Source organism: Schistocerca americana, chromosome 8 (genome assembly GCF_021461395.2).
Source record: "Schistocerca americana isolate TAMUIC-IGC-003095 chromosome 8, iqSchAmer2.1, whole genome shotgun sequence".
NCBI lineage: Eukaryota > Metazoa > Arthropoda > Insecta > Orthoptera > Acrididae > Schistocerca > Schistocerca americana.
The window spans coordinates 171,516,480-171,540,069 of record NC_060126.1 but is presented as its reverse complement, the minus strand read 5'-3'; the positions used below and the strand labels follow the sequence as shown (position 1 = coordinate 171,540,069).

Genomic DNA, 23,590 nt, shown 5'->3' with positions numbered 1-23,590 from the left:
GGTATCGCTGGAAAACTCTTAAGACAAGTACTGGAATGTTAATGAAGAAATGATTGAAATCAATATATAAAGTAAAGTACATGAAATAAAATTGCTAATCGTCTATTTGGTATGCAGATCAAATTGCTGAGGTTTTACGCAGTTTTCAACTTCTTTTATTGCAGATAACATAAGATGACATTGCATATTAATTGAACAAGTAAATGTTTATAATTCTTTTAATGTAACAGCTATTAGTACATGTGCATATTTACATAAAGTACAGTTTTACAGCAACAGGAAATTAAAATAATTTACAGTTTATATGTACATGAGAAAATATGAAACAGCTGTATCCACCTTCTTGTCATTTGAGATACCTGGTCTGACAATAGTTTGTACTGCAAAAATCACCTTTTTATAAAATTTAAATCTTTCCCACTTTGAACTCCTTCCATTCATACGTTTTCGAGAGAAAATCTACCAAGATGATTTTCTTCAAGAGTATCAGTAACCTGCTAGCTAGCCTTCCTCGTCTGCACATTTCTGTAATGATGGCAAGAATTCTATGACCTGGTAAACAGTAAATAATCTTTGTATACGCTGTTGTTACGCATTCCTAACTGCTTTTGGATTTTAACGTTCAATACTTTTTTCCTACGAAAGAGAGAACCACAGGACGGAAGGACAGAAACAACAGTTCTCATAAATGACATACGTGAAAGAGAGAGAGAGAGAGAGAGAGAGAGAGAATTACATGTGTTTTAATGCATATCATTTGGTAAAACATGTCAACATGACAAAAAAAGAGTGTGAAAACAGATGAGAAAGTTTTTATAGAATCTATGTGAACGTATTTCGAAGGACAGGAAATTGACAACAGTAAGTTCAGTGAGTGGATATGAAGAATGATTTTTTGTGGGAAACAGGAAAAAACTGCAGTACAATAGTTATGAAGCGTAAGGCTAGTATGAATACTACCACGCTTTACTGATGTGTCACTACTAGGTATAGTGTGTGATTTTGTCTTCTTTCTGATTTATTCACAGTTATTAGAGTGCAGCATACGTTTTGAAGTAGAGTCCTAAAAACCGTGTAACTTCACATTTTTCCATAAACAAAGCGTTTTTAAAGGTAGAATCCAGCTTACAAGGCAGAGAGAAATACTACCAACGAACAGGAACTTTCATGAAGTCAGTCTCTCACATATATGCAGAGCCACAACATCAAACACTAAAACTGTATCAATAGAAAAAGTAAATCGCTTAGTAAGACACAGTCTAAATAAAACCCGAGTGAGAAAATTGTGTACATCGAGAACATAAGTGCAATATTCGAGTATCACAATGTCATACTATCACCGAATGTACTGTTATTGGCCAGTTGTTAAGAAATAGACTGTTAAAAAAATTATAGTAACATTTATATGAGCAATGTAGATAGTTACTTCTTTAACAATGTTGGAATTACTGGAGCCGATTCACGATTCACTGTGGGACTGATTGAATGTATTTTCCAGCTGTTTTTGGTTATTGTGATAACAAAGGAAGTTCGAGATAGGGAAACAGCTTTTGCGGAAATCTTGTGACAAGCTGAATACAGTGCTACCGTTGTTGATTTCCTTAGCAACATTCGGAGACATACTAGGGAAACGTTCATTGTAGATTACAATGCGATTTGGTGATAAATCTGGATGTGTAGAAGGGAGATGCCAAACTAGAATGTTAATCAAGTGTAAATCACACTTACAAAGAGCCCTTCTGAAAGATTCTTCAGTATTGCTACTGGGTACGATATTCTCAGGAGGCTGAATGAAAGCAAGAAAAAAAGTTTCAGGAAGGATCTGTACAGTTTATCACAGATTTGCTCAAATAGACCGAGTGTGTGTCTGAGATGATCAACAACGAATGGAAGGAGACACTACAGGAAAGAACTGCACGAGTACCAGTTTAACTTTAAATTCTCGAGAGCATTTCTCCAAGAAGAGTCAAACTACACATCTTCCTCCTCCTATGCATGCTGACCATGACAGCATGGCTGAAGACTTGAGTGTAAATACAATTCTTGTATCGCGCTGATCTCTTGGAAATGTACTGATGACTGCAACCTGCAAACATGTAAAGGCGAGCACGTAACATATTTTTTAATATTTGCCGTGTCAGCTGTATGTTTGCATTGTTGACTCCATATGTCGTTCCCACAACTGTTTGCCAGCTCCTGACTTGCTAGTTTTATTCATGGATGAATAAAGTATGATCAAGAGTTAGACACTCCTACCCTCAACACTAATTTTTCCTAAACAAGCACTGATAAATCGTAAATTCTTTCCCATCTCTGATATTATCTTTCATTTTTTTCCGAGCGAGCCAGTATGGTACAATTATCAGTAGATTCTAAACCAAGACCGGTTTGGAGTGCAAAACTGGAAAATTAGGACCAAGACACAACCATATGTTCTGAGTTAGCTCCAGTCACAAAGACGTTGCCTACAAAATCTGCAAGTTCGGTATTCGAGTCCTTGGTGGAAACATACCATTCGCTAGTAAATTTCATGGCACTGTACAAAAGCTGCGAGAACCAGCTACTGTGTGTATAAATCTATATTCACCACATTATGTACCACATACTGCTAACATGCATATCTCATACTCAGTCCACTTATCTAATACTGACACTACCACAGTTCTTTCTTTTTTTAAAAAAAAAAAAAAGCATGTGACAATTTACTTTTCATTTTGAAACTAGTCTGTTTCTCCACCCTTTTCAGTCTGTAAAATCATAGTTTGGCAGTGGAAATCGAATGGCGTTCACATTTCAACGATAGTAACGATTGGGATGTCCCACTGTACACAATGTCCACATTTCTACAGATAAGTGTCACATGCTGTTGTTTCTCCTTCTCAATAAACTGATTGCATTGGTCCCATAAAGCTGCACACTGAAACAAACAACTGTCAAGCGTTTTCACATACCTGGTCTTTGAGACACATTATCGGTTAGCTATGGTAATAGTTTTGAGTTATCTCATGACTGCTGCTAAAACAATTCCAGGTTCAATCTTTAGAATTATTTTCATGCCCATGCGACCTATTCAACACTGCACATGTAACTATGCTAAGCAGTTCACTCAAATGCAACACTGCAGACGTATACCGCTATTTCAGAGCTAAAGGTCTTCAGCACATTTTGTTACGACTGCCACCGGTATATAAAATGTGTAAGTATCAGATTCCGGCTTCAGTGGTGTAGCATCAGCTTCAAGGCAGAGCCTGTTTGTAAATCTCTGGCCGGGAATGCACTGGATGACACTGAGGACAGTTCTCTGGCAGCTGGCTGAACGGGAACTTTTCTATGTTCTCCACGCCGTCGACGTCTGCTCTGAACTAGTCTACAGAGCTGTTGTCTTCTGTGGCAGCTGATCTAGTTGTCTTCTCTGTGAACACCGACATGTACATCACAGTAGCCAGGACGGAGCCTCCTAAAGGACCAGCCCAGTACACCTGCAACAACACAAACATGCCGTATAGAGGCTACTGAAATGACCTCCTTGTTTACATGTTATCATACTAATGGTTCACCTCTGCAGTAACACAAACACACAATGTCCATAACCTGCTAAACACTTCACATAGCAAACGTCCAACAACTCAAACATGTGCTGTGGAGTTTGCTAAAGAGCCCACCGAGTAGTTGCACATCACTACCAACAAACGGAGTAGCGCTGGCTAAAGCTATTCCTTTAAATGGATACTCACAATCTAGTACACTTGGAACAACACAAACACACGGAATAGTAACTGCTGAAGAGTCTACATTCCACACTTGCAACCAAAACACGTGGTGCAGACTTAGCCAGAACGCATACTCAGTACACATTTAACAACATATACTTGTGGTTTAGACATTATTAAAGCAGTGCTTCCCAGCCTGCGGGGGTTATTACCCATCGCGGTTAGTGTAAAATTTTCTGAGAGGGATATGAGTGCATTATGACACCAAAATATTACAAAATCATTCTTTTTTTTTATTTCGCTGGAACATTTATTAGACTTTCATCATTAGCCAGTTTCCATAAACTCTATGCCCTAACATATCCGGCTAAAAGGGGTTGGATAAAAATGTGGAATCACCAAAAAGACAACATATTATCAAGCCTGATGTGGTGTAGGAAAACCCTTAGCATTTGAAACAGCTCCAGTCGTCTCACAATGGATAAATACAGACCATGCGTGGTCTTCAAGGGATTCTTATACCATTCTCCGTGCATGCTCAATAATACTCTAATCTTCTTTTTCGTATCAGGTGCCACAGTAATCAATTTATTAAAGGAAGATGTCATTTGCCACTTTTGCTGTTTTTAATTTTATTTGACGCCAACTAGTTTTCAGCTTGCAGGCCATTTGCAAGTGTTTTTATGGTTCTGCAATTTGTGCCTTGGGTGCCTGTTCTGCGTTTTCTATTAGTGGAACATAAACGCTGTCTTGCTGGTTTGACAGCTTGGATATGACCTGGTCTGTAGAAACTAGATGTGAGAAAATAAAATTAATACGCAAAAGTGGAAAATGTCGTCACCTTTTAATACCGGGATCTGGTGACTGTAATGGCATAGCTAGATGAGACAGTTCATCCTTTTGTTAAAAAAACACCGGTCCTGAACGATACGATCTGTGTGGACTGGGAGCACAGCATCATCATTGGAGAACATTGTGCCATGGGATCGACCTGATCAGCCAAACTGCTAACATTATCATTGGCAGTAGCACAACCTTGCAGAGGAACTATGGGTACCATGCAGCACCACGAAACAAGTTTCTCTCTTTTGACATAAACTCAGAGAAGCTGGAGACAGTCTGAAACAAGGCTCATTCGACTAAATGATTTTTTTTTCTCACTGCTCCATAGTCCAAGTCTTATAACTTCAGCACCAAGTTTTCCGGTAACTAGCTTGTTTTGCCATCCCAGATCGCCGTGAAATTCTCTGGTTGGGAAACTCCCTTCATACTGTTTTGGTGCTGGTGGGACTCGCAAATGTGACATTCAGCTCTACATCTACTTTTGCAGCCGTCTTCCCCTTACCATGGTCACGATCCTCTTCAATGAACATCTATTTCGGTCACTCAGTACACACTTTTGTCCATGTTGTGTTTCGGCAGACGATTTTCTGCTTTCTTGTATGCGGTATAAGGATTATATCATCTGAGGTCATCAGTCCCCTAGAACTTAGAACTACTTAAACCTAACTAACCTAAGGACATCACACTCATCAATGCCCGAGGCAGGATTCGAACCTGCGACAGTAGCAGTCGCGCAGTTCCGGACTGAAGCGCCTAAAACCGCTCGGCCACCACCGCCGGCTAGCTACGAAAGCACTCACGATACGAACACCAGTTGTTTGCTCATGATCGAATTGACGTAGCTCCGAAATAATGCACTCTCAAGTACACAGAACATCGTTCCGACCACGAGTGACACATGCAATGTATTGCAACCATTGCAGAGGCGGTGTTCGTGTCCAAATGCAATAGCGCAACCTCCAGGATCGCCTACTATCTGCATTCGTATCAAAGCATGCATTTCTAGCGGTATTTCCACATACTTGTCCAACCTCTGTATGTAGCCTCCTAATTCTGCACGTTTTCTTAATTTGCTCCACCAGTCTTCCATTGGGACACCTTATCTCTTGAAATTCTGCAGACAACTACGTCCACCTACCATCTACCACCCGCTCTCCTTACAACATTTAATTTTTATCACGTACATGTGTAACTGTATCTTCCACTCCTACTTGTTCCCTAATCCATCTGCTTATTTACCTGTCTCTCTCGGTAATTCCCAATATACATTGACCCATCAGCAAAAATATCTGAGCGTAGCATTCCTGAGGGGCATGAATCAGTACTAGCATGTAAGGTAGGTTGTGGTAAGTTCGACTTTAGTTTATTGGGAGAAGTCTGAGAAATTGTAGCTCATGTATAATGGCTTACGTGTACAAAACACTTGTCAGACCCTTTCTTGAGTACTGTTCGAATGGATGGGATCCGCTCAAGTCCGATCGTATGAAAACAACGAAGCAATTCAACTCCTAGATTTGTAACAATACCCGAGTATTACGGAAATACTCTGAAATCAAATGAAAATCCTTGGAGAAAAGTAGACTCTCTTCTCTCGACAGGCTGCCGAGAAAGTTTACAGAACATACGCACTACAGAATGATCCTACAGCCACCAATGTACACTATTGGATGAAAAGCATCTGGTCAACTCTATGTAGTGCGTAATTGGCCACCAGATGTCACGAGAGACTGACCCGCCAGTATAAATTGCCTCGAGCACCTCCTCATTACCCATAAATTTCCGTAGTCAGTGGTAAGCTGCGCTTGAGGTGGTGTAAAGAGCGACAGTGTTGGACAGTGACGAATGATTTAACGAATCACAGTATACCCTGTGGCAATCCGTTGCAAGGGATTGGGTTCAAATACCAAATTTCTTCAATAGAATTTTACTCGCAACACGAGAAAGCTGACTTGTATGTCACTCATGCAATACTTCAGACCATTCGTAAGTTATAACTGGACCACTACCGCTGCGGCAGAAGTCTGTTTCGTATTACATCATCACATACCTTAAGAATATTCTTTCTACCATAGATTTTCATTAGAGGCCACATTGCTTGGACAGCGTCGAGAAAGGGAAAAAATTTATTTGATTTGCAATGTCAATACCCTTCAAAGTACCACCTGTGGTAATATTATTTGGCAAGAAATGTCAATCAGAAACTTGCATTATATAAATTCCAAAGTTCTCATAAATTTACACTGCAAATACACCAAGTCTGTACATAAGGCTTGTTCAAAAAGTAAGGGATTTTGTAATTTCGCACGTTTTATTAGTCCGGAGCGCGTGATTTTTTTCGTTTTTGTTTACCAAAAATGTCTGCAAAGTATCTGTACAGTGTCAGCCATATTTAGTCTGTTGTCAGCTGTGAAAATGTTACATTTTCACTTTCTTCATTTGGTATCAAAATGGATCAGAAAATTGTGTCAAATATTTCATTAAGTACGGAATAAAATGCAGCGAAGTCTTATAAACATTATTTTCTGTCGATCTTATACGACTGAAAGGTGGGTTTACAAGTGGCATATGCGTTCCTAAGAAGGCCATGCGGATGATGATGATGACCAGCATCTTGTACGCCCTAGAAAATCATGGAAACAGTGGAAGAAATGATTATGAACCAATGCCGAGTAATTATCACAGCCCCCGATAAGGACACATTGATTTGAGTCATTTCATGGAATATTTTCGGATGTTTTTTGAATTTTTGAATTTTGAACAAAAACAGTGGCGAACGCAAGTTGCTAAGAAGTTACTAGATGAAGTCAAAAACAATACAGAACTTCGTAACAGATGATAAAACACGATTTTGCGGATGTGGCATCGAAACTAGTGCTCAATCGTTCCAGTCGTCCTACATCGCCATGACAATGGAAAGCTCGACAAGTGCGGTGCTACGTGAAGGCTATTCTCACTGTGTTCTTCAATTCTAATGGTGTAGAGCAACATGAGTTCTTCCCAAAAGGTCGATCGTGCAGTAAAGATTACATATTACGTACAAGTTCACTGTTTGCGTGGAGCAATATGCATAAAACTGTTTTCTTGCGTTTTTCACTACGTTAATCTACCTATTCAACCTTCGTAGATTGGACGTGAGTTTTTAATGACGCTCCAGCCTCCATATTCGCCATACGTGGCCCCATGTAACTTTTCTCTGTTCCCAAAAATAAAGAAATCCTTAAAGCACACTCGTTTTAGAATTATAGATTAAGAACACATCAGAGCGCTAAAAGCTAACCTGAAGACCGTGTTAGAGAAGTATGTCCTTGCTTAGAAAACATCCTGTCAAAAATGTCTAATATCGAATTGGGATTTTTTTAAGGAGATGGTAATAGAGACTAATAAGTAACATTCTTTTCCGAAAATGAACAAACTTCATCTGAGCCCACATTTTAACACAAAACAACAATTACATAAAATCTATAAATGCATTTCTGGCTGAGTATTTTAAGAATATCTGTCGATTATGAGTATATTCATACATAGGCTAAAGCATCGCAGTAAGGTAAAAACTGAATACATGCAGCACAGTCGCAACGAAATAATTTTCCTAACATTAGTACATAAAAACTCATGGTGCCTGAATTAACACATTCATGGAAACAGAGGTTAAGCAAAGTCACCGCACTGCGAATGATTTCACTCATTGCAAAATCGTCCTTCACACTGCGCAACAAATCCCTTTTACTGCATGTGACAAAAATTTCCTGGCAACCTTCATACAACATATACAGATGTCAGTTTCACTGTTACATGATTGCATAAAATTCTCAGGAGACGTACCCAGTGGCATTCCCAAACACCCTTCCAGAGCGCTGGGGCAAGCGTCCTGGCGGGGTTCATGCTGGCTCCAGTCAAAGGACCCTGCGACGACAGTAAGAAGCGTGAGGAGTACAACATCACCAAGATGTGACAAAGCATACTAGCCAAACTACTATGAAGATGCTGTGACAGTCACTGTAAATCTAATTATTATTCGCCAAAAATTTTTTACAATAATAATAATAATAATAATAATAATAATAATAATTTCTAATAGCTACTATGGTCAAGAATTCTTAACTTAGTCTGAAACATCTGCAAAAGGTATAGGCTTTATTCTGGCATTTTTACAAATTAAGAGATTTGGTTTAGATATTACTGATTTTTAAATGGATATCACAGTAATTAATTTAACTGAACAACAGTAACACCAACAGCATTGATCGCATACTGTCTGCAGGATAACCGTGTCACTGTACCAGTGACCTTTGCTGCAGGATCATTTCACTCAGAAGATGGAAGGAAGAGCGTTAGTCATATTATTAATACACATTTGGAGGATGATCGTCAGTGTCAGTACAGTTACCATTATGAACAACATTGCAGATGAGGAAAGAACCACTTGTGACATTGTTGGCAGTACCATCTCAGTATTCTCATGAAATAATTTAGAGAAATCAAGAAATTTTTAAATAATAACTGTCAAAGAAGGCACTTAACCAGATGTATCTTATCAGTGCATCAAACAGAGTTCGGTTTGCATTTAGTACACTTCTGTCTCAAAATTTAGTGTTTTCAAAGGCAACGAAAGAACATGAGACACGGCCATTACGTGACCAAACATACTTTGAAAATAACGATCCATAGTAACCTGGCTTCCAGATGCACTGTGTGGTGTCACCGCCAGACACCACACTTGCTAGGTGGTAGCCTTTAAATCGGCCGCGGTCCGCTAGTATACGTCGGACCCGCGTGTCGCCACTGTCAGTAATTGCAGACCGAGCGCCGCCACACGGCAGGTCTAGAGAGACTTACTAGCACTCGCCCCAGTTGTACAGCCGACGTTGCTAGCCATGGTTCATTGAGAATTACGCTCTCAATTGCCGAGACGATAGTTAGCATAGCCTTCAGCTACGTCAATTGCTACGACCTAGCAAGGCGCCAATTATCCTTTGCTATGTATCTAATGACGCATATACTGTATCAACAAGACCAATGTTCACCAACTGTGGATTAAAGTTAAGTATTCCAGCAGCTACATACTTTTCTTTATAGCATTCATTACGTATCCTGTTTCAGACCTCACGCCAGCCTGCGTGAGTTTAAGCGCGTGCCTTTCGGTTACCCGTCACTGTGGACTGGCTGTCTTGTCAGTCCACAACACACTGGACAGACAACTATTTGCCGTGGGTGGCAGTTATGGCATCTAGACGCCATAGTGGGGAGCAGTGCCTTGAAACAGCAACAGGGAATTAACCATGGATCATGCCACCCACCATACCATCGTCAGTAACCGTTGCAGTCCTTCATGTAATGCCTCTCCTGTACATTTAGTTGGACGTAAGGCCAGTGTGAAAACTGATCACATTAGACATTATGCCCAAACATGGCAGGGACATTGTGTAACAAATTATTGTATTTCAACGATATTAGAGATAAGATTACCCTGAGGTGACAAAAGTAATAGAATACGTCCTAATATCGTTTCGTACCTCCATTTGCATCAACAGCTGGAAGTGGCATGGACTCAAAAAGTAGTTTTTTTTTTTGGTAGGGTTTAAGGGCGCTCAACTGCTGAGGTCATTAGCGCCCAGTCACTGGTGTTAGAGCACATGGAATCTGCTAAAACTCAAGGGGATGGGGGGACACCAGAAGGATCTGACAAAGATCCAGATTAAATAAGTAAAAAGGTTAAATGTCTTTGGTCAAGCCAGTTAAAGTTATAAAACGCAGAATACGAGCAGCTGCTCGAGCGTCATCAGCTAAAACATCCGGTAAAGTAGATGACAGGGACAGGACAACACGAAATTGACTAAAACGAGGACACGACAGTAAAACATGGCGCACCGTTAATGCCTGACCACAAGGGCACTGCGGGGCTGGGTCACCGGAGAGCAGGTAGCGGTGGCTAAACCGGCAATGCCCAATCTGCAATCTGGTCAGAAGGACCTCCTCGCGCCGAGATGGTCGGGAGGAAGTTGTCCAAGCAGTTGGGAGCGGTTGAACTGCCCGGAGCTTGTTTCCTTGGAGGGATGACCAAGCATCCCACCACAACGACACAAGCCTCTTACATACATCCCCACGATCGTCAGATGACGGGACACAATGGGAGGCTGGCCGAGGCAGGAGGACTGCAGCCTTGGCTGCAGCATCCGCAGCCTCATTCCCAGGCACTCCTACATGTCCGGGAACCCACAGAAAGCTGACAGAACCGCCATTATCAGCGAAAGAATGGAGGGACTGCTGTATCCGTTGAATCAAGGGATGGACCGGATAGGGAGCCCCAAGGCTCTGAAGAGCACTGAGTGAGTCAGTGCAGAGTACATACGAGGAATGGCGGTGGCGGCGGGCATACTGAACGGCCTGATGGAGAGCAAAAAGCTCGGCCGTAAAGCTGGAACATTGGTCAAGGAGCCGGTATTTAAAGGTGGCGGCCCCGACGACAAAGGCACAGCCGACACCATCGTCACTTTTGGAGCCATCGGTGTAAATAAAGGTGTGACCGGCAAGTCGAGCACGAAGTTCGACAAACCGTGAGCAATACACTGCAGCCGGAGTACCCTCCTTCGGGAGTGAGCTGAGGTCGAGATAAATACGAACCGGAGCCTGGAGCCAAGGTGGTGTCGGGCTCTCACCCTCTCTGAAGGTGGTAGGGAGGGTAAACTCCAATTGTCGAAGCAGGCGACGGAAGCGGACTCCGGGGGGCAGCAGGGCAGACACATACAACCCGTACTGACGGTCGAGAGAATCGGCGAAGAAGGACTTGTAAGAGGGGTGGTCGGGCATAGACAACAGTCGGCAGGCATACCGACACAGCAGTACGTCGCGCCGGTAGGTCAATGGTAACTCGGCAGCTTCAGCATAAAGACTCTCGACAGGACTAGTGTAGAAGGCTCCGGTCGCAAGACGTATCCCCCGATGGTGGATGGAGTTTAGCCGGCGTAAGAGGGATGGCCGAGCGGACGAGTAGACGAAGCTCCCATAATCCAGCTTCGATCGGACTATGGACCGATACAAACGAAGCAGGACAGTGCGATCCGCTCCCCAAGATGAACCGCTAAGAACTCTGAGGACATTAAGGGAACGTGTACAACGGGCCGCCAAATAAGAGACATGTGGAGACCAACACAGTTTCCTGTCCAACGTGAGCCCTAGAAACTTAGTGGTGTCCACGAATGGGAGAACAACGGGACCGAGATGTAAGGATGGCGGAAGGAACGCTTTATATCGCCAAAAGTTGATACAAACCGTCTTCTCTTCAGAGAACCGGAAGCCATTTGTCACGCTCCATGAGTAGAGGCTGTCTAGACAACGCTGAAGGCAGCGCTCCAGGAGGCATGTTCTCTGGGCACTGCAGTAGATCGCGAAGTCATCGACAAAGAGAGAGCCTGAGACATTAGGTGGAATGCAATCCATAATTGGATTGATCGCGATGGCAAAAAGGGCTACGCTCAAGACGGAGCCCTGAGGCACTCCGTTCTCCTGGAGGAAGACGTCGGACAATACGGAACCCACACGTACCCTAAACTTTCGATCCGTTAAAAAGGAATCAATAAAAAGGGGCAGACGACTGCGTAGGCCCCACCTGTGCATAGTGCGGAGGATACCTCCTCTCCAACAGGTATCATAAGCCTTCTCCAAGTCGAAGAACACGGCTACCGTTTGGCGCCTTCGCAAAAAGTTGTTCATGATGAATGTCGACAAGGTCACAAGGTGGTCAACAGCGGAGCGGCGGCGACGAAAGCCGCATTGGACATTAGTAAGTAGTCGTCGAGATTCAAGAATCCAAACTAACCGAGCATTAACCATGCGCTCCATCACCTTACAGACACAGCTTGTAAGAGAAATGGGGCGGTAACTAGAAGGAAGGTGTCTATCCTTCCCGGGTTTTGGTATAGGAACAACAACGGCGTCACGCCAACGCATGGGGACTTGACCTTCGGTCCAGACGCGATTGTAGGTACGAAGAAGGAAGCTTTTACCCGCCGGAGAAAGGTGTGCCAGCATCTGAACGTGAATGGCATCTGGCCCCGGAGCAGAGGACCGGGACAGTGCAAGCGCGCGTTCGAGTTCCCGCATGGTAAAGGGGGCATTATAAGTTTCCAGATTCAGCGAGTGGAAGGAAGGTCGCCGAGCCTCGTCTGCTTCTTTCCTGGGAAGGAAGGCAGGATGGTAATGGACGGAGCTTGAAACCTCCGCGAAAAAGCGGCCAAAGGCGTTGGAGACAGCCACAGGATCAACAAGGACCTCATTACCTGAGGTCAGGCGAGGTACCGAGGAGTGGGCTTTAATGCCCGACAGCCGGCGCAGGCTACCCCAAACGACGGAAGAGGGAGTAAAACTGGTAAAGGAGCTCGTGAAAGAGGCCCAACAAGCTTTTTTGCTATCTTTGATGACTCTACGGCATTGCGCTCGGAGTCGTTTGTATTCAATACAATTCGCCAACGTAGGATGGCGGCGAAAGGTGCGTAAAGCACGTCGTCGAGCACGGATAGCGTCCCTACAAGCCTCGTTCCACCAGGGGACGGAAACGCGACGTGAAGAAGAAGTAGTACGAGGAATGGAACGTTCGGCAGCATTGATAATAACAGCCGTGAGGTATTCGACCTGACTGTCACAACTGGGAAAATCGTGGTCCGGAAAGGTCGCAAGGGAGGAGTAAAGTCCCCAGTCAGCTTTCAGTATGTTCCAGCTCGAAGGACGTGGGGATGGGGTGTGGTGCAGGAGACGAACGACACAGGGGAAGTGGCCGCTCGAATAGGTGTCAGAAAGGACATACCACTCGAACCGACGGGCAAGAGTGGTAGAACAGATCGAGAGGTCCAAGTGGGAGTAGGTATGAGTAGAGTCCGAGAGGAAAGTCGGGGCGCCGGTATTGAGGCAGACAAGATTGAGATGGTTGAAGACATCCGCCAAGAGTGAGCCTCTTTGACAGGATGCAGGAGAGCCCCAAAGGGGATGATGGGCATTGAAGTCGCCAAACAATAAGAACGGCGGGGGAAGCTGAACGATCAGGTGCATCATGTCAGCCCGACTAACAGCAGATGACGGTGGAGTGTAGATGGTACAAACTGAAAAAGTAAAAGCAGAAAGAGTAATGTGGATAGCTATTGCTTGGAGTGGGGTGGTCAATGGGATGGGATGGTAATAGACATCGCCCCGAACGAGCAACATGACCCCACCATGAGCTGGGATACCGTCCACAGGGGTGAGGTCATACCGCTCCGAGGTATAGTGGGTAAAGGCAATACGGTCAGTCGGGCGCAACTTGGTTTCCTGGAGACCAAGGACGAGCGGACAGTGCAGGCGGAGGAGCAGTTGTAATTCCTCCCGATTAGATCGAATACCTCTTATGTTCCAATGAAACAACGCCATTGCTAGTCAAAAAGGTGGGGGAACGAGACGGGGGAAGAGCTGGTCACCTCGATGGCCACGGAGGGCCAGGTTGCGAGGGAACAACGCTACAACCGACGGGAGGCGGACCCGGTTCCATCGACTCGTCGCCAGCTGCGGCCGCTGTCCACGATTGTGTAGGAGGGGCCGCATCATTTGCTGACGAAAGGCCGGCGGAGCGCCTGGCAGCAGAGCGTCCCAGCGAAACTGAGGACGGCCGGGAGCAGCGACTCACAGATGAAGCGTCAGACGAAACGCGCCGGAGGTGGAGAGGGGGATAGAGACTTCTTCTTGGAGGCCTTCTTGGAAGGCCGAGGAGGCACAGAGATGGTGGGCTGGACCCAAAGAAGGTCCTCACGCGCGGGGTCCGTTTTGGAACGCCGGACCGCGGAAGCTGGGGTCCGGAGCGTTTCCCCGATGGACGCCTGAGAAGAGGATCGCTTCTCAGGTGGCGTGGGGGGAGGAGGAGGAGGAAGGGTGGCCCCTGGGGCAGAGGGGGTGGGGGCCATGGGGGAGGAGGATTTGGAAGGGAGGGATTTGGGAGGCGGAGGCAGAGCCCCCTGATGGACGGAGGAGGCGGAGGGGGGACAGGATAGGGGTGAGGATACCGCGGATGGAGTGGACACAACTGAGGCAAACGAAGTGGTCAGTGACACGGGATGAAGGCGGTCATACTTCTTCCTGGCCTCAGAATAAGAGAGCCGATCCAAAGTTTTGATTTCTTGTACCTTCTTCTCCTTCTGATAGGCGGGGCAGTCTGAGGATCTAGGCGAGTGGACGCCAGGACAATTAATGCACCGAGGTGGTGGGGTGCATGTATGTTCCTCACGAAGAGGACGTCCACAATCGCCACAAAGGGGCTCAGCCTCACACCGGGACGACATGTGCCCAAAGCGCAAACACCTAAAACAGCGCATAGGAGGCGGGACGTAAGGTCGCACGTCGCACCGGTAGCACATCACCTTTACCTTCTCCGGGAGAACGTCCCCCTCGAAGGCGAGGATAAAGGCCCTGGTGTCGATGCGACGGTCTTTGGGGCCGCGCTGGACTCGCCGGACGAAATGCACGCCGCGGCGCTCCAGGTTGGCCCTGAGCTCCTCATCAGATTGTAGCAGGAGGTCACGATGAAAAATAACCCCCTGCGTCCTATTTAGTGCCAGATGTGGGACAATGGATACTGGGATGTCCCCTAGGCGGTCGCACGCCTGGAGTGCCGCCGACTGTGTGGCAGAGGTGGTCTTGATAAGAATGGACCCTGATCGCATCTTGCTGAGAGCCTCGATTTCCCCGAAGACGTTCTCAATGTGCTGAACAAAGAACATGGGCTTGGAGGTGGCGAACGTCCCCCCATCGGTTCGAGAACAGACCAAATAGCGGGGGAAGTACTTCGCCCCAAGCCGGCGGGCCTGTCCCTCCTCCCATGGAGTGGCCAAGGGGGAAAGGGCAGGAGAACCAGAACTAGAAACGGTACCTTTTCTTTTGAAAGACTCGGCCGCAGAGCGACTCAAAAAGTAGTTGGAAGCCTCCTGCAGAAATATTGAGCCATTCTGCCTCTACAGACATCCATAATAGCGAAATTGTTGCGTTGCAAGATTTGTACACAATCTGACATCTCGATTATGTTCCAAAAATTTTCGGTGGGTGACAAATCATTCGCTCCAGTCGTCCAGAATGTTCTTTAAACCAATCGCGAACAATTGCGGCTTGCTTACGTGATGCATTGTGTGAGGTAACGGACGAGTTGCGGCGCCCTGGAAATATTATAAGTTCAGAGTTGGCGGCCACCGCTCGGGCAGCTGGGCAAGCCGCGGCTCGTTAGCAACCACGTGATGCCGCACAGCGGCCGGACCACGTGGTCCATCGGCCGCGTGGCTGGGAATTCCATAGTGACATGTGACGATGAAGGGGACACGCCAGGAGTGCCAAAGATGGCGGGCTTTGGGAAACCATCATGGCAGACATTTCACAGTTCGTATAGAAATTAGTAGTAGCCAGATGAATCATGGTACCTCAAAAAGAAACATGTACATTACTGTTATTTGCACGACGATTCTGACGGTGTAACCAGATTTTCAACATCTTTATTAGTTTAAAGGTTAGTATCTGATAGTAAATTATACGAGTAACACCCAGCAACGAATTTCCAAAATATAAACGCTTCATCCGAGTTTGTCGATCGCCGTGTATTTAGAAAGCTATTAGTTTAAACCTACAGGGTGTTTCAAAAATGACCGGTATATTTGAAACGGCAATAAAAACTAAACGAGCAGCGATAGAAATACACCATTTGTTGCAATATGCTTGGGACCACAGTACATTTTCAGGCGGACAAACTTTCGAAATTACAGTAGTTACAATTTTCAACAACAGATGGCGCTGCATGTGATGTGAAAGATATAGAAGACAACACAGTCTGTGGGTGCGCCATTCTGTACGTCGTCTTTCTGCTGTAAGCGTGTGCTGTTCACAACGTGCAAGTGTGCTGTAGACAACATGGTTTATTCCTTAGAACAGAGGATTTTTCTGGTGTTGGAATTCCACCACCTAGAACACAGTGTTGTTGCAACAAGACGAAGTTTTCAACGGAGGTTTTATGTAACCAAAGGACCGAAAAGCGATACAATAAAGGATCTGTTTGAAAAATTTCAACGGACTGGGAACGTGACGGATGAACGTGCTGGGAAGGTAGGGCGACCGCATATGGCAACCACAGAGGGCAACGCGCAGCTAGTGCAGCAGGTGATCCAACAGCGGCCTCGGGTTTCCGTTCGCCGTGTTGCAGCTGCGGTCCAAATGACGCCAACGTCCACGTATCGTCTCATGCGCCAGAGTTTACACCTCTATCCACACAAAATTCAAACGCGGCAACCCCTCAGCGCCGCTACCATTGCTGCACGAGAGACATTCGCTAACGATATAGTGCACAGGATTGATGACGGCGATATGCATGTGGGCAGCATTTGGTTTACTGACGAAGCTTATTTTTACCTGGACGGCTTCGTCAATAAACAGAACTGGCGCATATGGAGAACCGAAAAGCCCCATGTTGCAGTCCCATCGTCCCTGCATCCTCAAAAAGTACTGGTCTGGGCCGCCATTTCTTCCAAAGGAATCATTGGCCCATTTTTCAGATCCGAAACGATTACTGCATCACGCTATCTGGACATTCTTCGTGAATTTGTGGTGGTACAAACTGCCTTAGACGACACTGCGAACACCTCGTGGTTTATGCAAGATGGTGCCCGGCCACATCGCACGGCCGACGTCTTTAATTTCCTGAATGAATATTTCGATGATCGTGTGATTGCTTTGGGCTATCCGAAACATACAGGAGGCGGCGTGGATTGGCCTCCCTATTCGCCAGACATGAACCCCTGTGACTTCTTTCTGTGGGGACACTTGAAAGATCAGGTGTACCGCCAGATTCCAGAAACAATTGAACAGCTGAAGCAGTACATCTCATCTGCATGTGAAGCCATTCCGCCAGACACGTTGTCAAAGCTTTCGGGTAATTTCATTCAGAGACTACGCCATATTATTGCTACGCATGGTGGATATGTGGAAAATATCGTACTATAGAGTTTCCCAGACTGCAGCGCCATCTGTTGTTGAAAATTGTAACTACTGTAATTTCGAAAGTTTGTCCGCCTGACAATGTACTGTTGTCTCAAGCATATTGCAACAAACGGTGTATTTCTATCGCTGCTCGTTTAGTTTTTATTGGCGTTTCAAATATACCGGTCATTTTTGAAACACCCTGAAAAATGGTATGAATTACAGGCATGTAACTTAAATAGTACATGAGTTATTGGAGGTGAAAGTAGCTGATTACTATCGATCGCGTCGGCCATAGGTACTACACAGTTACAGGAAAAAACGGTAGCAGCACGCTTATAAATATATTTATTCATCTATGTCTTTTTTATATCCGATATATATTATTCATGAAGAAATTGGTTAAATATTTCCTGTGTTTTAGAAAGCACAGAGACATTAGGCTGCTGGCCTACATTTTGTTGCTATTCCTTTGATATACGTTTATTTAATTTGTTTATGTATTTAATAATTGTGTTAGAGCGTGTTTATGGTCCAGCCGTAGGAATATTTATTTAATTTCAAGTTATTTAAATGTAACTCCAGTATTTGGTATGTGTTTCAATATGTTTGTGAGTGCACGTTGGCCTGGAGACATGGAGGGAGCGCTGTAGCCAATCACAGCGCTCGTGACTAAGAGAGACGGATGGAGGTTGGGGAGGAGCATCGCTTCCGGGCAGGACACGCGGTAGTTCTGGCAGAGGGAGAGTTCTGGCAGTTCGGAACAGTACGGCACAGGACACGGGAAGCACTTGAACAGTGGAGCAGTTTGCGCGTGGCCGCGGCAGATAGAAACACTTTGGAGTGCCGACTTGTGCACTTGTGAGATTTCCGTAGCTTCTACAGTGAAGACATAGTGTGCGTTTAGAGATGTCTTGTTGTTGTTCACAACTAATTACGTGCTGTAGGTGCAAGCTGTTCGAGATTCTGAAAAAAGTAGGGGTAAGCTATAGGGAGAGACGGGTCATATACAATATGTACAACAACCAAGAGGGAATAATAAGAGTGGACGATCAAGAACGAAGTGCTCGTATTAAGAAGGGTGTAAGACAAGGCTGTACCCTTTCGCCCCTACTCTTCAATCTGTACATCGAGGAAGCAATGATGGAAATAAAAGAAAGGTTCAGGAGTGGAATTAAAATACAAGGTGAAAGGATATCAATGATACGATTCGCTGATGACATTGCTATCCTGAGTGAAAGTGAAGAAGAATTAAATGATCTGCTGAACGGAATGAACAGTCTAACGAGTACACAGTATGGTTTGAGAGTAAATCGGAGAAAGACGAAGGTAATGAGAAGTAGTAGAAATGAGAACAGCGAGAAACTTATCAGGATTGATGGTCACGAAGTCAATGAAGTTGAGGAATTCTGCTACCTAGGCAGTAAAATAATCAATGACGGGCGGAGCAAGGAGGACATCAAAAGCAGACTCGCTATGGCAAAAAAGGCATTACTGGCCAAGAGAAGTCTACTACCGGCCTTAATTTGAGGGAGAAATGTCTGAGGATGTACGTCTGGAGTACAGCATTGTATGGTAGTGAAACATGGACTGTGGGAAAACCGGAACAGAAGAGAATCGAAGCATTTGAGATGTGGTGCTATAGACGAATGTTGAAAATTAGGTGGACTGATAAGGTAAGGAATGAGGAGGTTCTACGCAGAATCGGAGAGGAAAGCAATATGTGGAAAACACTGATAAGGAGAAGGGACAGGATGATAGGACATCTGCTAAGACATGAGGGAACGACTTCCATGGTACTAGAGGGAGCTGTAGAGGGCAAAAACTGTAGAGGAAGACAGAGATTGGAATACGTCAAGCAAATAATTGAGGGCGTAGGTTGCAAGTGCTACTCTGAGATGAAGAGGTTAGCACAGGAAAGGAATTCGTGGCGGGCCGCTTCAAACCAGTCAGTAGACTGATTTTAAAAAAAAAAAAAGGAATTTATTGTTTCCCTGTTATTCAACTTATATTTTATTTAATTGCTGGACCATCGACACCAATAAGTGTTTTCAGAAATATACTGCATTCTCAAAAGTACTATTGTCGTACTCATCATTCTAAGTCGTTAGTATAGTACCTGCAGATTTTATTTAATTGCAATCTTTCATTTACAAATTTATATGTTACATTCATAATTTCCAATTGTCGAGTGATAGAAACCTTCGACCATTCGATTCATGTATGTATTCTTATCGTATACTGTACTCAGCAGTATTTGGCCCGTAATGCGGCAACTGCGTATCGCAGCCCCTAGACAACGGAACCAGCCAAAACTTTAATGTTTCAACTCTGAGTCAGAGGGTACGTAGTTGAAGGCAACCTTATCTCACATTTTCTGTTTTGAAAGCTCGAAATTGTCATCCCTGACATAGTGCATTGTGATTCTGTTTGGGAAGATGACGTCCCTGAATGGCTGTATATGGTCTCCAGATATCCACACATAATCATTTACAGTCAATAATCGGTTCAAATGGACCAGAGGAGCCAGTCCATTCCAAGTAAACACAGCTCTCACCATTATAGAGTCACCACCACCTTGCACAGTGCCTCGTTGGCAACTTGGGTCCATGGCTTTTTGGGATCTGCGTCACACTCGAACCCTACCATCAGCTCTTACCAAGTGAAATCGGTTCTCACCTGACCAGTCCACGGTTTTCCAGTCCAACCGATGTGGTCACGAACCCAGGACAGGTGTCGTGCTATTAGCTAAGGCATTCGCGTCTATCGTCTGCTGCCATAGCCCATTAATGCCAAATTTCGCCGTACTGTCCTAACGGATACGTTCGTCTTATGCCCGAGATTGATTTCTGCGGGGGAGGGGAGGGGGGGGGTGGACATCTGGTTTGTCTGTTAGCACTGACAACTTTAATAAACGCCGGTGCTCTCGGTCGTTCAGTGAAGGCCTTCAGTCACTACGTTGTCCATGGTGGGAGATAATGCCTAAATTTTGGTATTCTCGGCACACTCTTGACACTGTGGATCTCGGAATACTGAATTATCTAACGATTTTCGAAATGGGAGGTCCCATGCGTCGATCTCGAACTACCACTTTGCGTTCGAAGTCTGTTAATTCCCGGCGTGAGATCCTAATCACATAAGAAACCTTTCCACATAAATCATCAGTGTACAAATGACATCGCCTCCAATGGAATGCCCTTTCATACCTTGTGTAAGCTACACTACCGCCGTCTGTATATGACTGTATCAGTGTCCCATGACTTTTGTCACCTCATTGCATATCTCACAGTGTGAACTTTATTTCAGCATAAACAGCAAGCTAAGCCTGCAGTAGTTTACGGCAACCAGTAAACTCGCAACTGATGCCACAAGAGTGGAAACAGCTGCAGTCTCTGTGCTGGACTCACCGCGGCGATGGAGATGCCGGTGATGTAGGAGCCGAACTTGAGCGGCGTGGAGTCCGAGTTGTGGCAGTTGCGCGCGTCCCACGAGCCGTGGCACAGGAGTATCAGCATCGCCGTAGCCCCCGCCTCCACGAGCAGCGCCTGCGTTGTTGACAGCCCCGCTGCCGGCGTCGTCGTGCAGTCACACACCGCTGAAGATGGCGTCACACTCTGCCGAAACGTCACCCAGCATCAGTATGCACAATGTGTTGCAAAATTACAGGCATTCATTCACTGCTAAACAAGTGGAGAAACTCTCCATTAATATAGTACCTACCCACTAAAAGATACGAATTATTATCTAGTAGCACTCTTGTGTGAAATGGAAATTCATAGAGCGTTTCCATAGAGTCGTTGTAGGCCTCTGAGGCAACAACCAGTAGCTGTACTACACTTTCAGTAACGGATAAAACTGAAACTTCCTGGCAGATTGAAACTGTGTGCCGGACCGAGACTCGAACTCGGGACCTTTGCCTTTCGCGGGCAAGTGCTCTACCAACTGAGTTACCCAAGCACGACTCAATCCCCGTCCTCACAGCCTTAATCCCACCAGTACCTCGTCTCCTACCTTCCAAACTTCGCAGAAGCTCTCCTGTATACCTTTCAGAACTAGCATTCCAGGTATGCAGGAGAGCTTCTGCGAAGTTTGGAAGGTAGGAGACGAGGTACTGGTGGGATGAAGGCTGTGAGGACGTGGCTTGAGTCGTGTTTGGGTAGCTCAGTTGGTAGAGCACTTGCCCGCGAAAGGCGAAGGTCCCGAGTTCGAGTTTCGGTCCGGCACACAGTTTTGGTTGGTTGGTTTGGGGAAGGAGACCAGACAGCGCGGTCATCGGTCTCATCGGATTAGGGAAGGATGGGGAAGGAAGTCGGCCGTGCCCTTTCAGAGGAACCATCCCGGCATTTGCCTGGAGCGATTTAGGGAAATCACGGAAAACCTAAATCAGGATGGCCGGACGCGGGATTGAACCGTCGTCCTCCCGAATGCGAGTCCAGTGTCTAACCACTGTGCCACCTCGCTCGGTGCGCACACAGTTTTAATCTGCCAGGAAGTTTCATATCAGAGCACACTCCGCTGCAGAGTGAAAATTTTATTACGGATAAAGCTGTTTTTCTTTCTACTTTTCCCATTCTTAAAAATACTTACAGAAAGGTAATAGCTACGAAGTCGTGTGTAACGACATTAGTGTTTCGAGAGTTCTGTTGCCATAGAGCATTTCCAGGAAAGTCACTGCAGACCTCCGAGTTTCAGCGACTATTACTTGCGTTGTTCCTCGCTTGCCCGAACATTGTCGTCTATGGTCGAGATAAGTGGTCTTGCTTCCCGATCAGCATCACTCACATCTGTGCAGCGTTGGTCAAGTTGTCGGCGCCATTTCGCTACGACTGGACGCGACATTACATTTGGTCCACATACAGCAAGAATTTCATGAAGAATCTGAATGCATTTCAGACGTTTTACCCACAAGATGCGTACTACCTGCCTACTTCAGCTGTGGAATACGTTTCCACTTGCTGCCCCATTTCACACTCTTAACTGCGATGCACCTGTTATCCTTACCGGAGCAGATCTGTGTCTGCAGGAAACCCAGAACATGTCCTTTCTTCCGACAGTGCGAGACTCTTGGTTTGCTGTGGTCTTAGCGTGAGACGATGACTGTACTGTCCGCGAAAACCATTCCGACACGCTGAGCAGTGGCTCATCGCAGCAAAAGTAAAGGCATCTCTACATATATGTGGCGTCATTTCTTGCGGACATGCGGAAGCTTTAGGTTCCAGTCCCGCTCCCATACAAATTTTCACCTGTTATCATTGATTTAGTTTAAAGTTAGATATTGGGGAAGCTGGACCCGCCAGGGTAGCCGAGTGCGCTAACGCGCTACTTCCTGGACTCGGGTAGGCGCGCCGGCCCCGGATCGAATCCGCCAGGCGAATTAACGACGAGGGCCGGTGTGCCTGCCAGCCTGGATGTGGTTTTTAGGCGGTTTTCCACATCCCGCTAGGTGAATACCGGGCTGATCCCCGCAGACATTTGACACACGTCTGCACTATTTCACGATTTACACTAGACGCAGACAGTTGGGGTACACTGATTCCGTCCTGGGAGGTACGGGGTGGCGGCAGGAAGGGCATCCGGCCATCCCTACAACTAACACTGCCAAATCCGTTGTAACCTCGCCGACCCTGCGATCACTGCGGGACTATGGCGTAAGCGAAAGAAAGAAAGAAATAAAACAATATTGGGGAAGCTGGTGAATATAATTGGCGTGGTGACCGTACTCACGACTCCAGAGAATGCTGCACCACAATCGATAAGGTGCCCTCGAAATACTCGTAACGCAGCAGCTGTATGGATGGGCACAACGAACTGTACGGAGGTCCGCCTGGGGCAGCAACTGCCAACTCATGGGCATCACGTGTACAGATAACGGTTGGCCGATGCCTCGTTAAAGACCGGAGCACTGAGCTACGGTGGACAGATCTCTTTAGTGCACCGAGTCGTGTACAGTTACCGCCTAAACTACAAGCTCCAGTGCTCTTCCGCCGTCTCAGATACTTGGTCTGCGTAATTATCGTAGAGCAGCTCTGGGCTCTACATAGGCATCACTCAGAGGCACACTGACAGGA

At 45.7% G+C, this 23,590-nt stretch overlaps 1 protein-coding gene across 1 annotated transcript; it reads right to left on the bottom strand.

Annotated features, from left to right (window-relative positions):
• Nucleotides 1-249: 249 nt before the first annotated feature.
• Nucleotides 250-23,314, bottom strand: LOC124545204 (probable aquaporin TIP4-2). Its single transcript, XM_047124071.1, has 4 exons — nt 23,247-23,314; nt 20,930-21,136; nt 8,376-8,456; nt 250-3,479 (listed from the first exon to the last, which is right to left on the bottom strand). Exons 2-4 carry the CDS (start codon nt 21,035-21,037, stop codon nt 3,363-3,365), a joined length of 306 nt encoding a protein of 101 aa, XP_046980027.1. The 5' UTR covers nt 21,038-21,136; nt 23,247-23,314; the 3' UTR covers nt 250-3,362.
• Nucleotides 23,315-23,590: the final 276 nt, after the last annotated feature.

Coding starts and splice junctions, on each gene's coding strand:
- LOC124545204 (XM_047124071.1), bottom strand. CDS start 21,037: ATGCTGATACTCCTGTGCCACGGCTCGTGGGACGCGCGCAACTGCCAC. Junction 8,457..20,929: donor CCGGCATCTCCATCGCCGCG/GTGAGTCCAGCA, acceptor CTGTCGTCGCAG/GGTCCTTTGACTGGAGCCAG. Junction 3,480..8,375: donor GTGTTTGGGAATGCCACTGG/GTACGTCTCCTG, acceptor GTGTTGTTGCAG/GTGTACTGGGCTGGTCCTTT.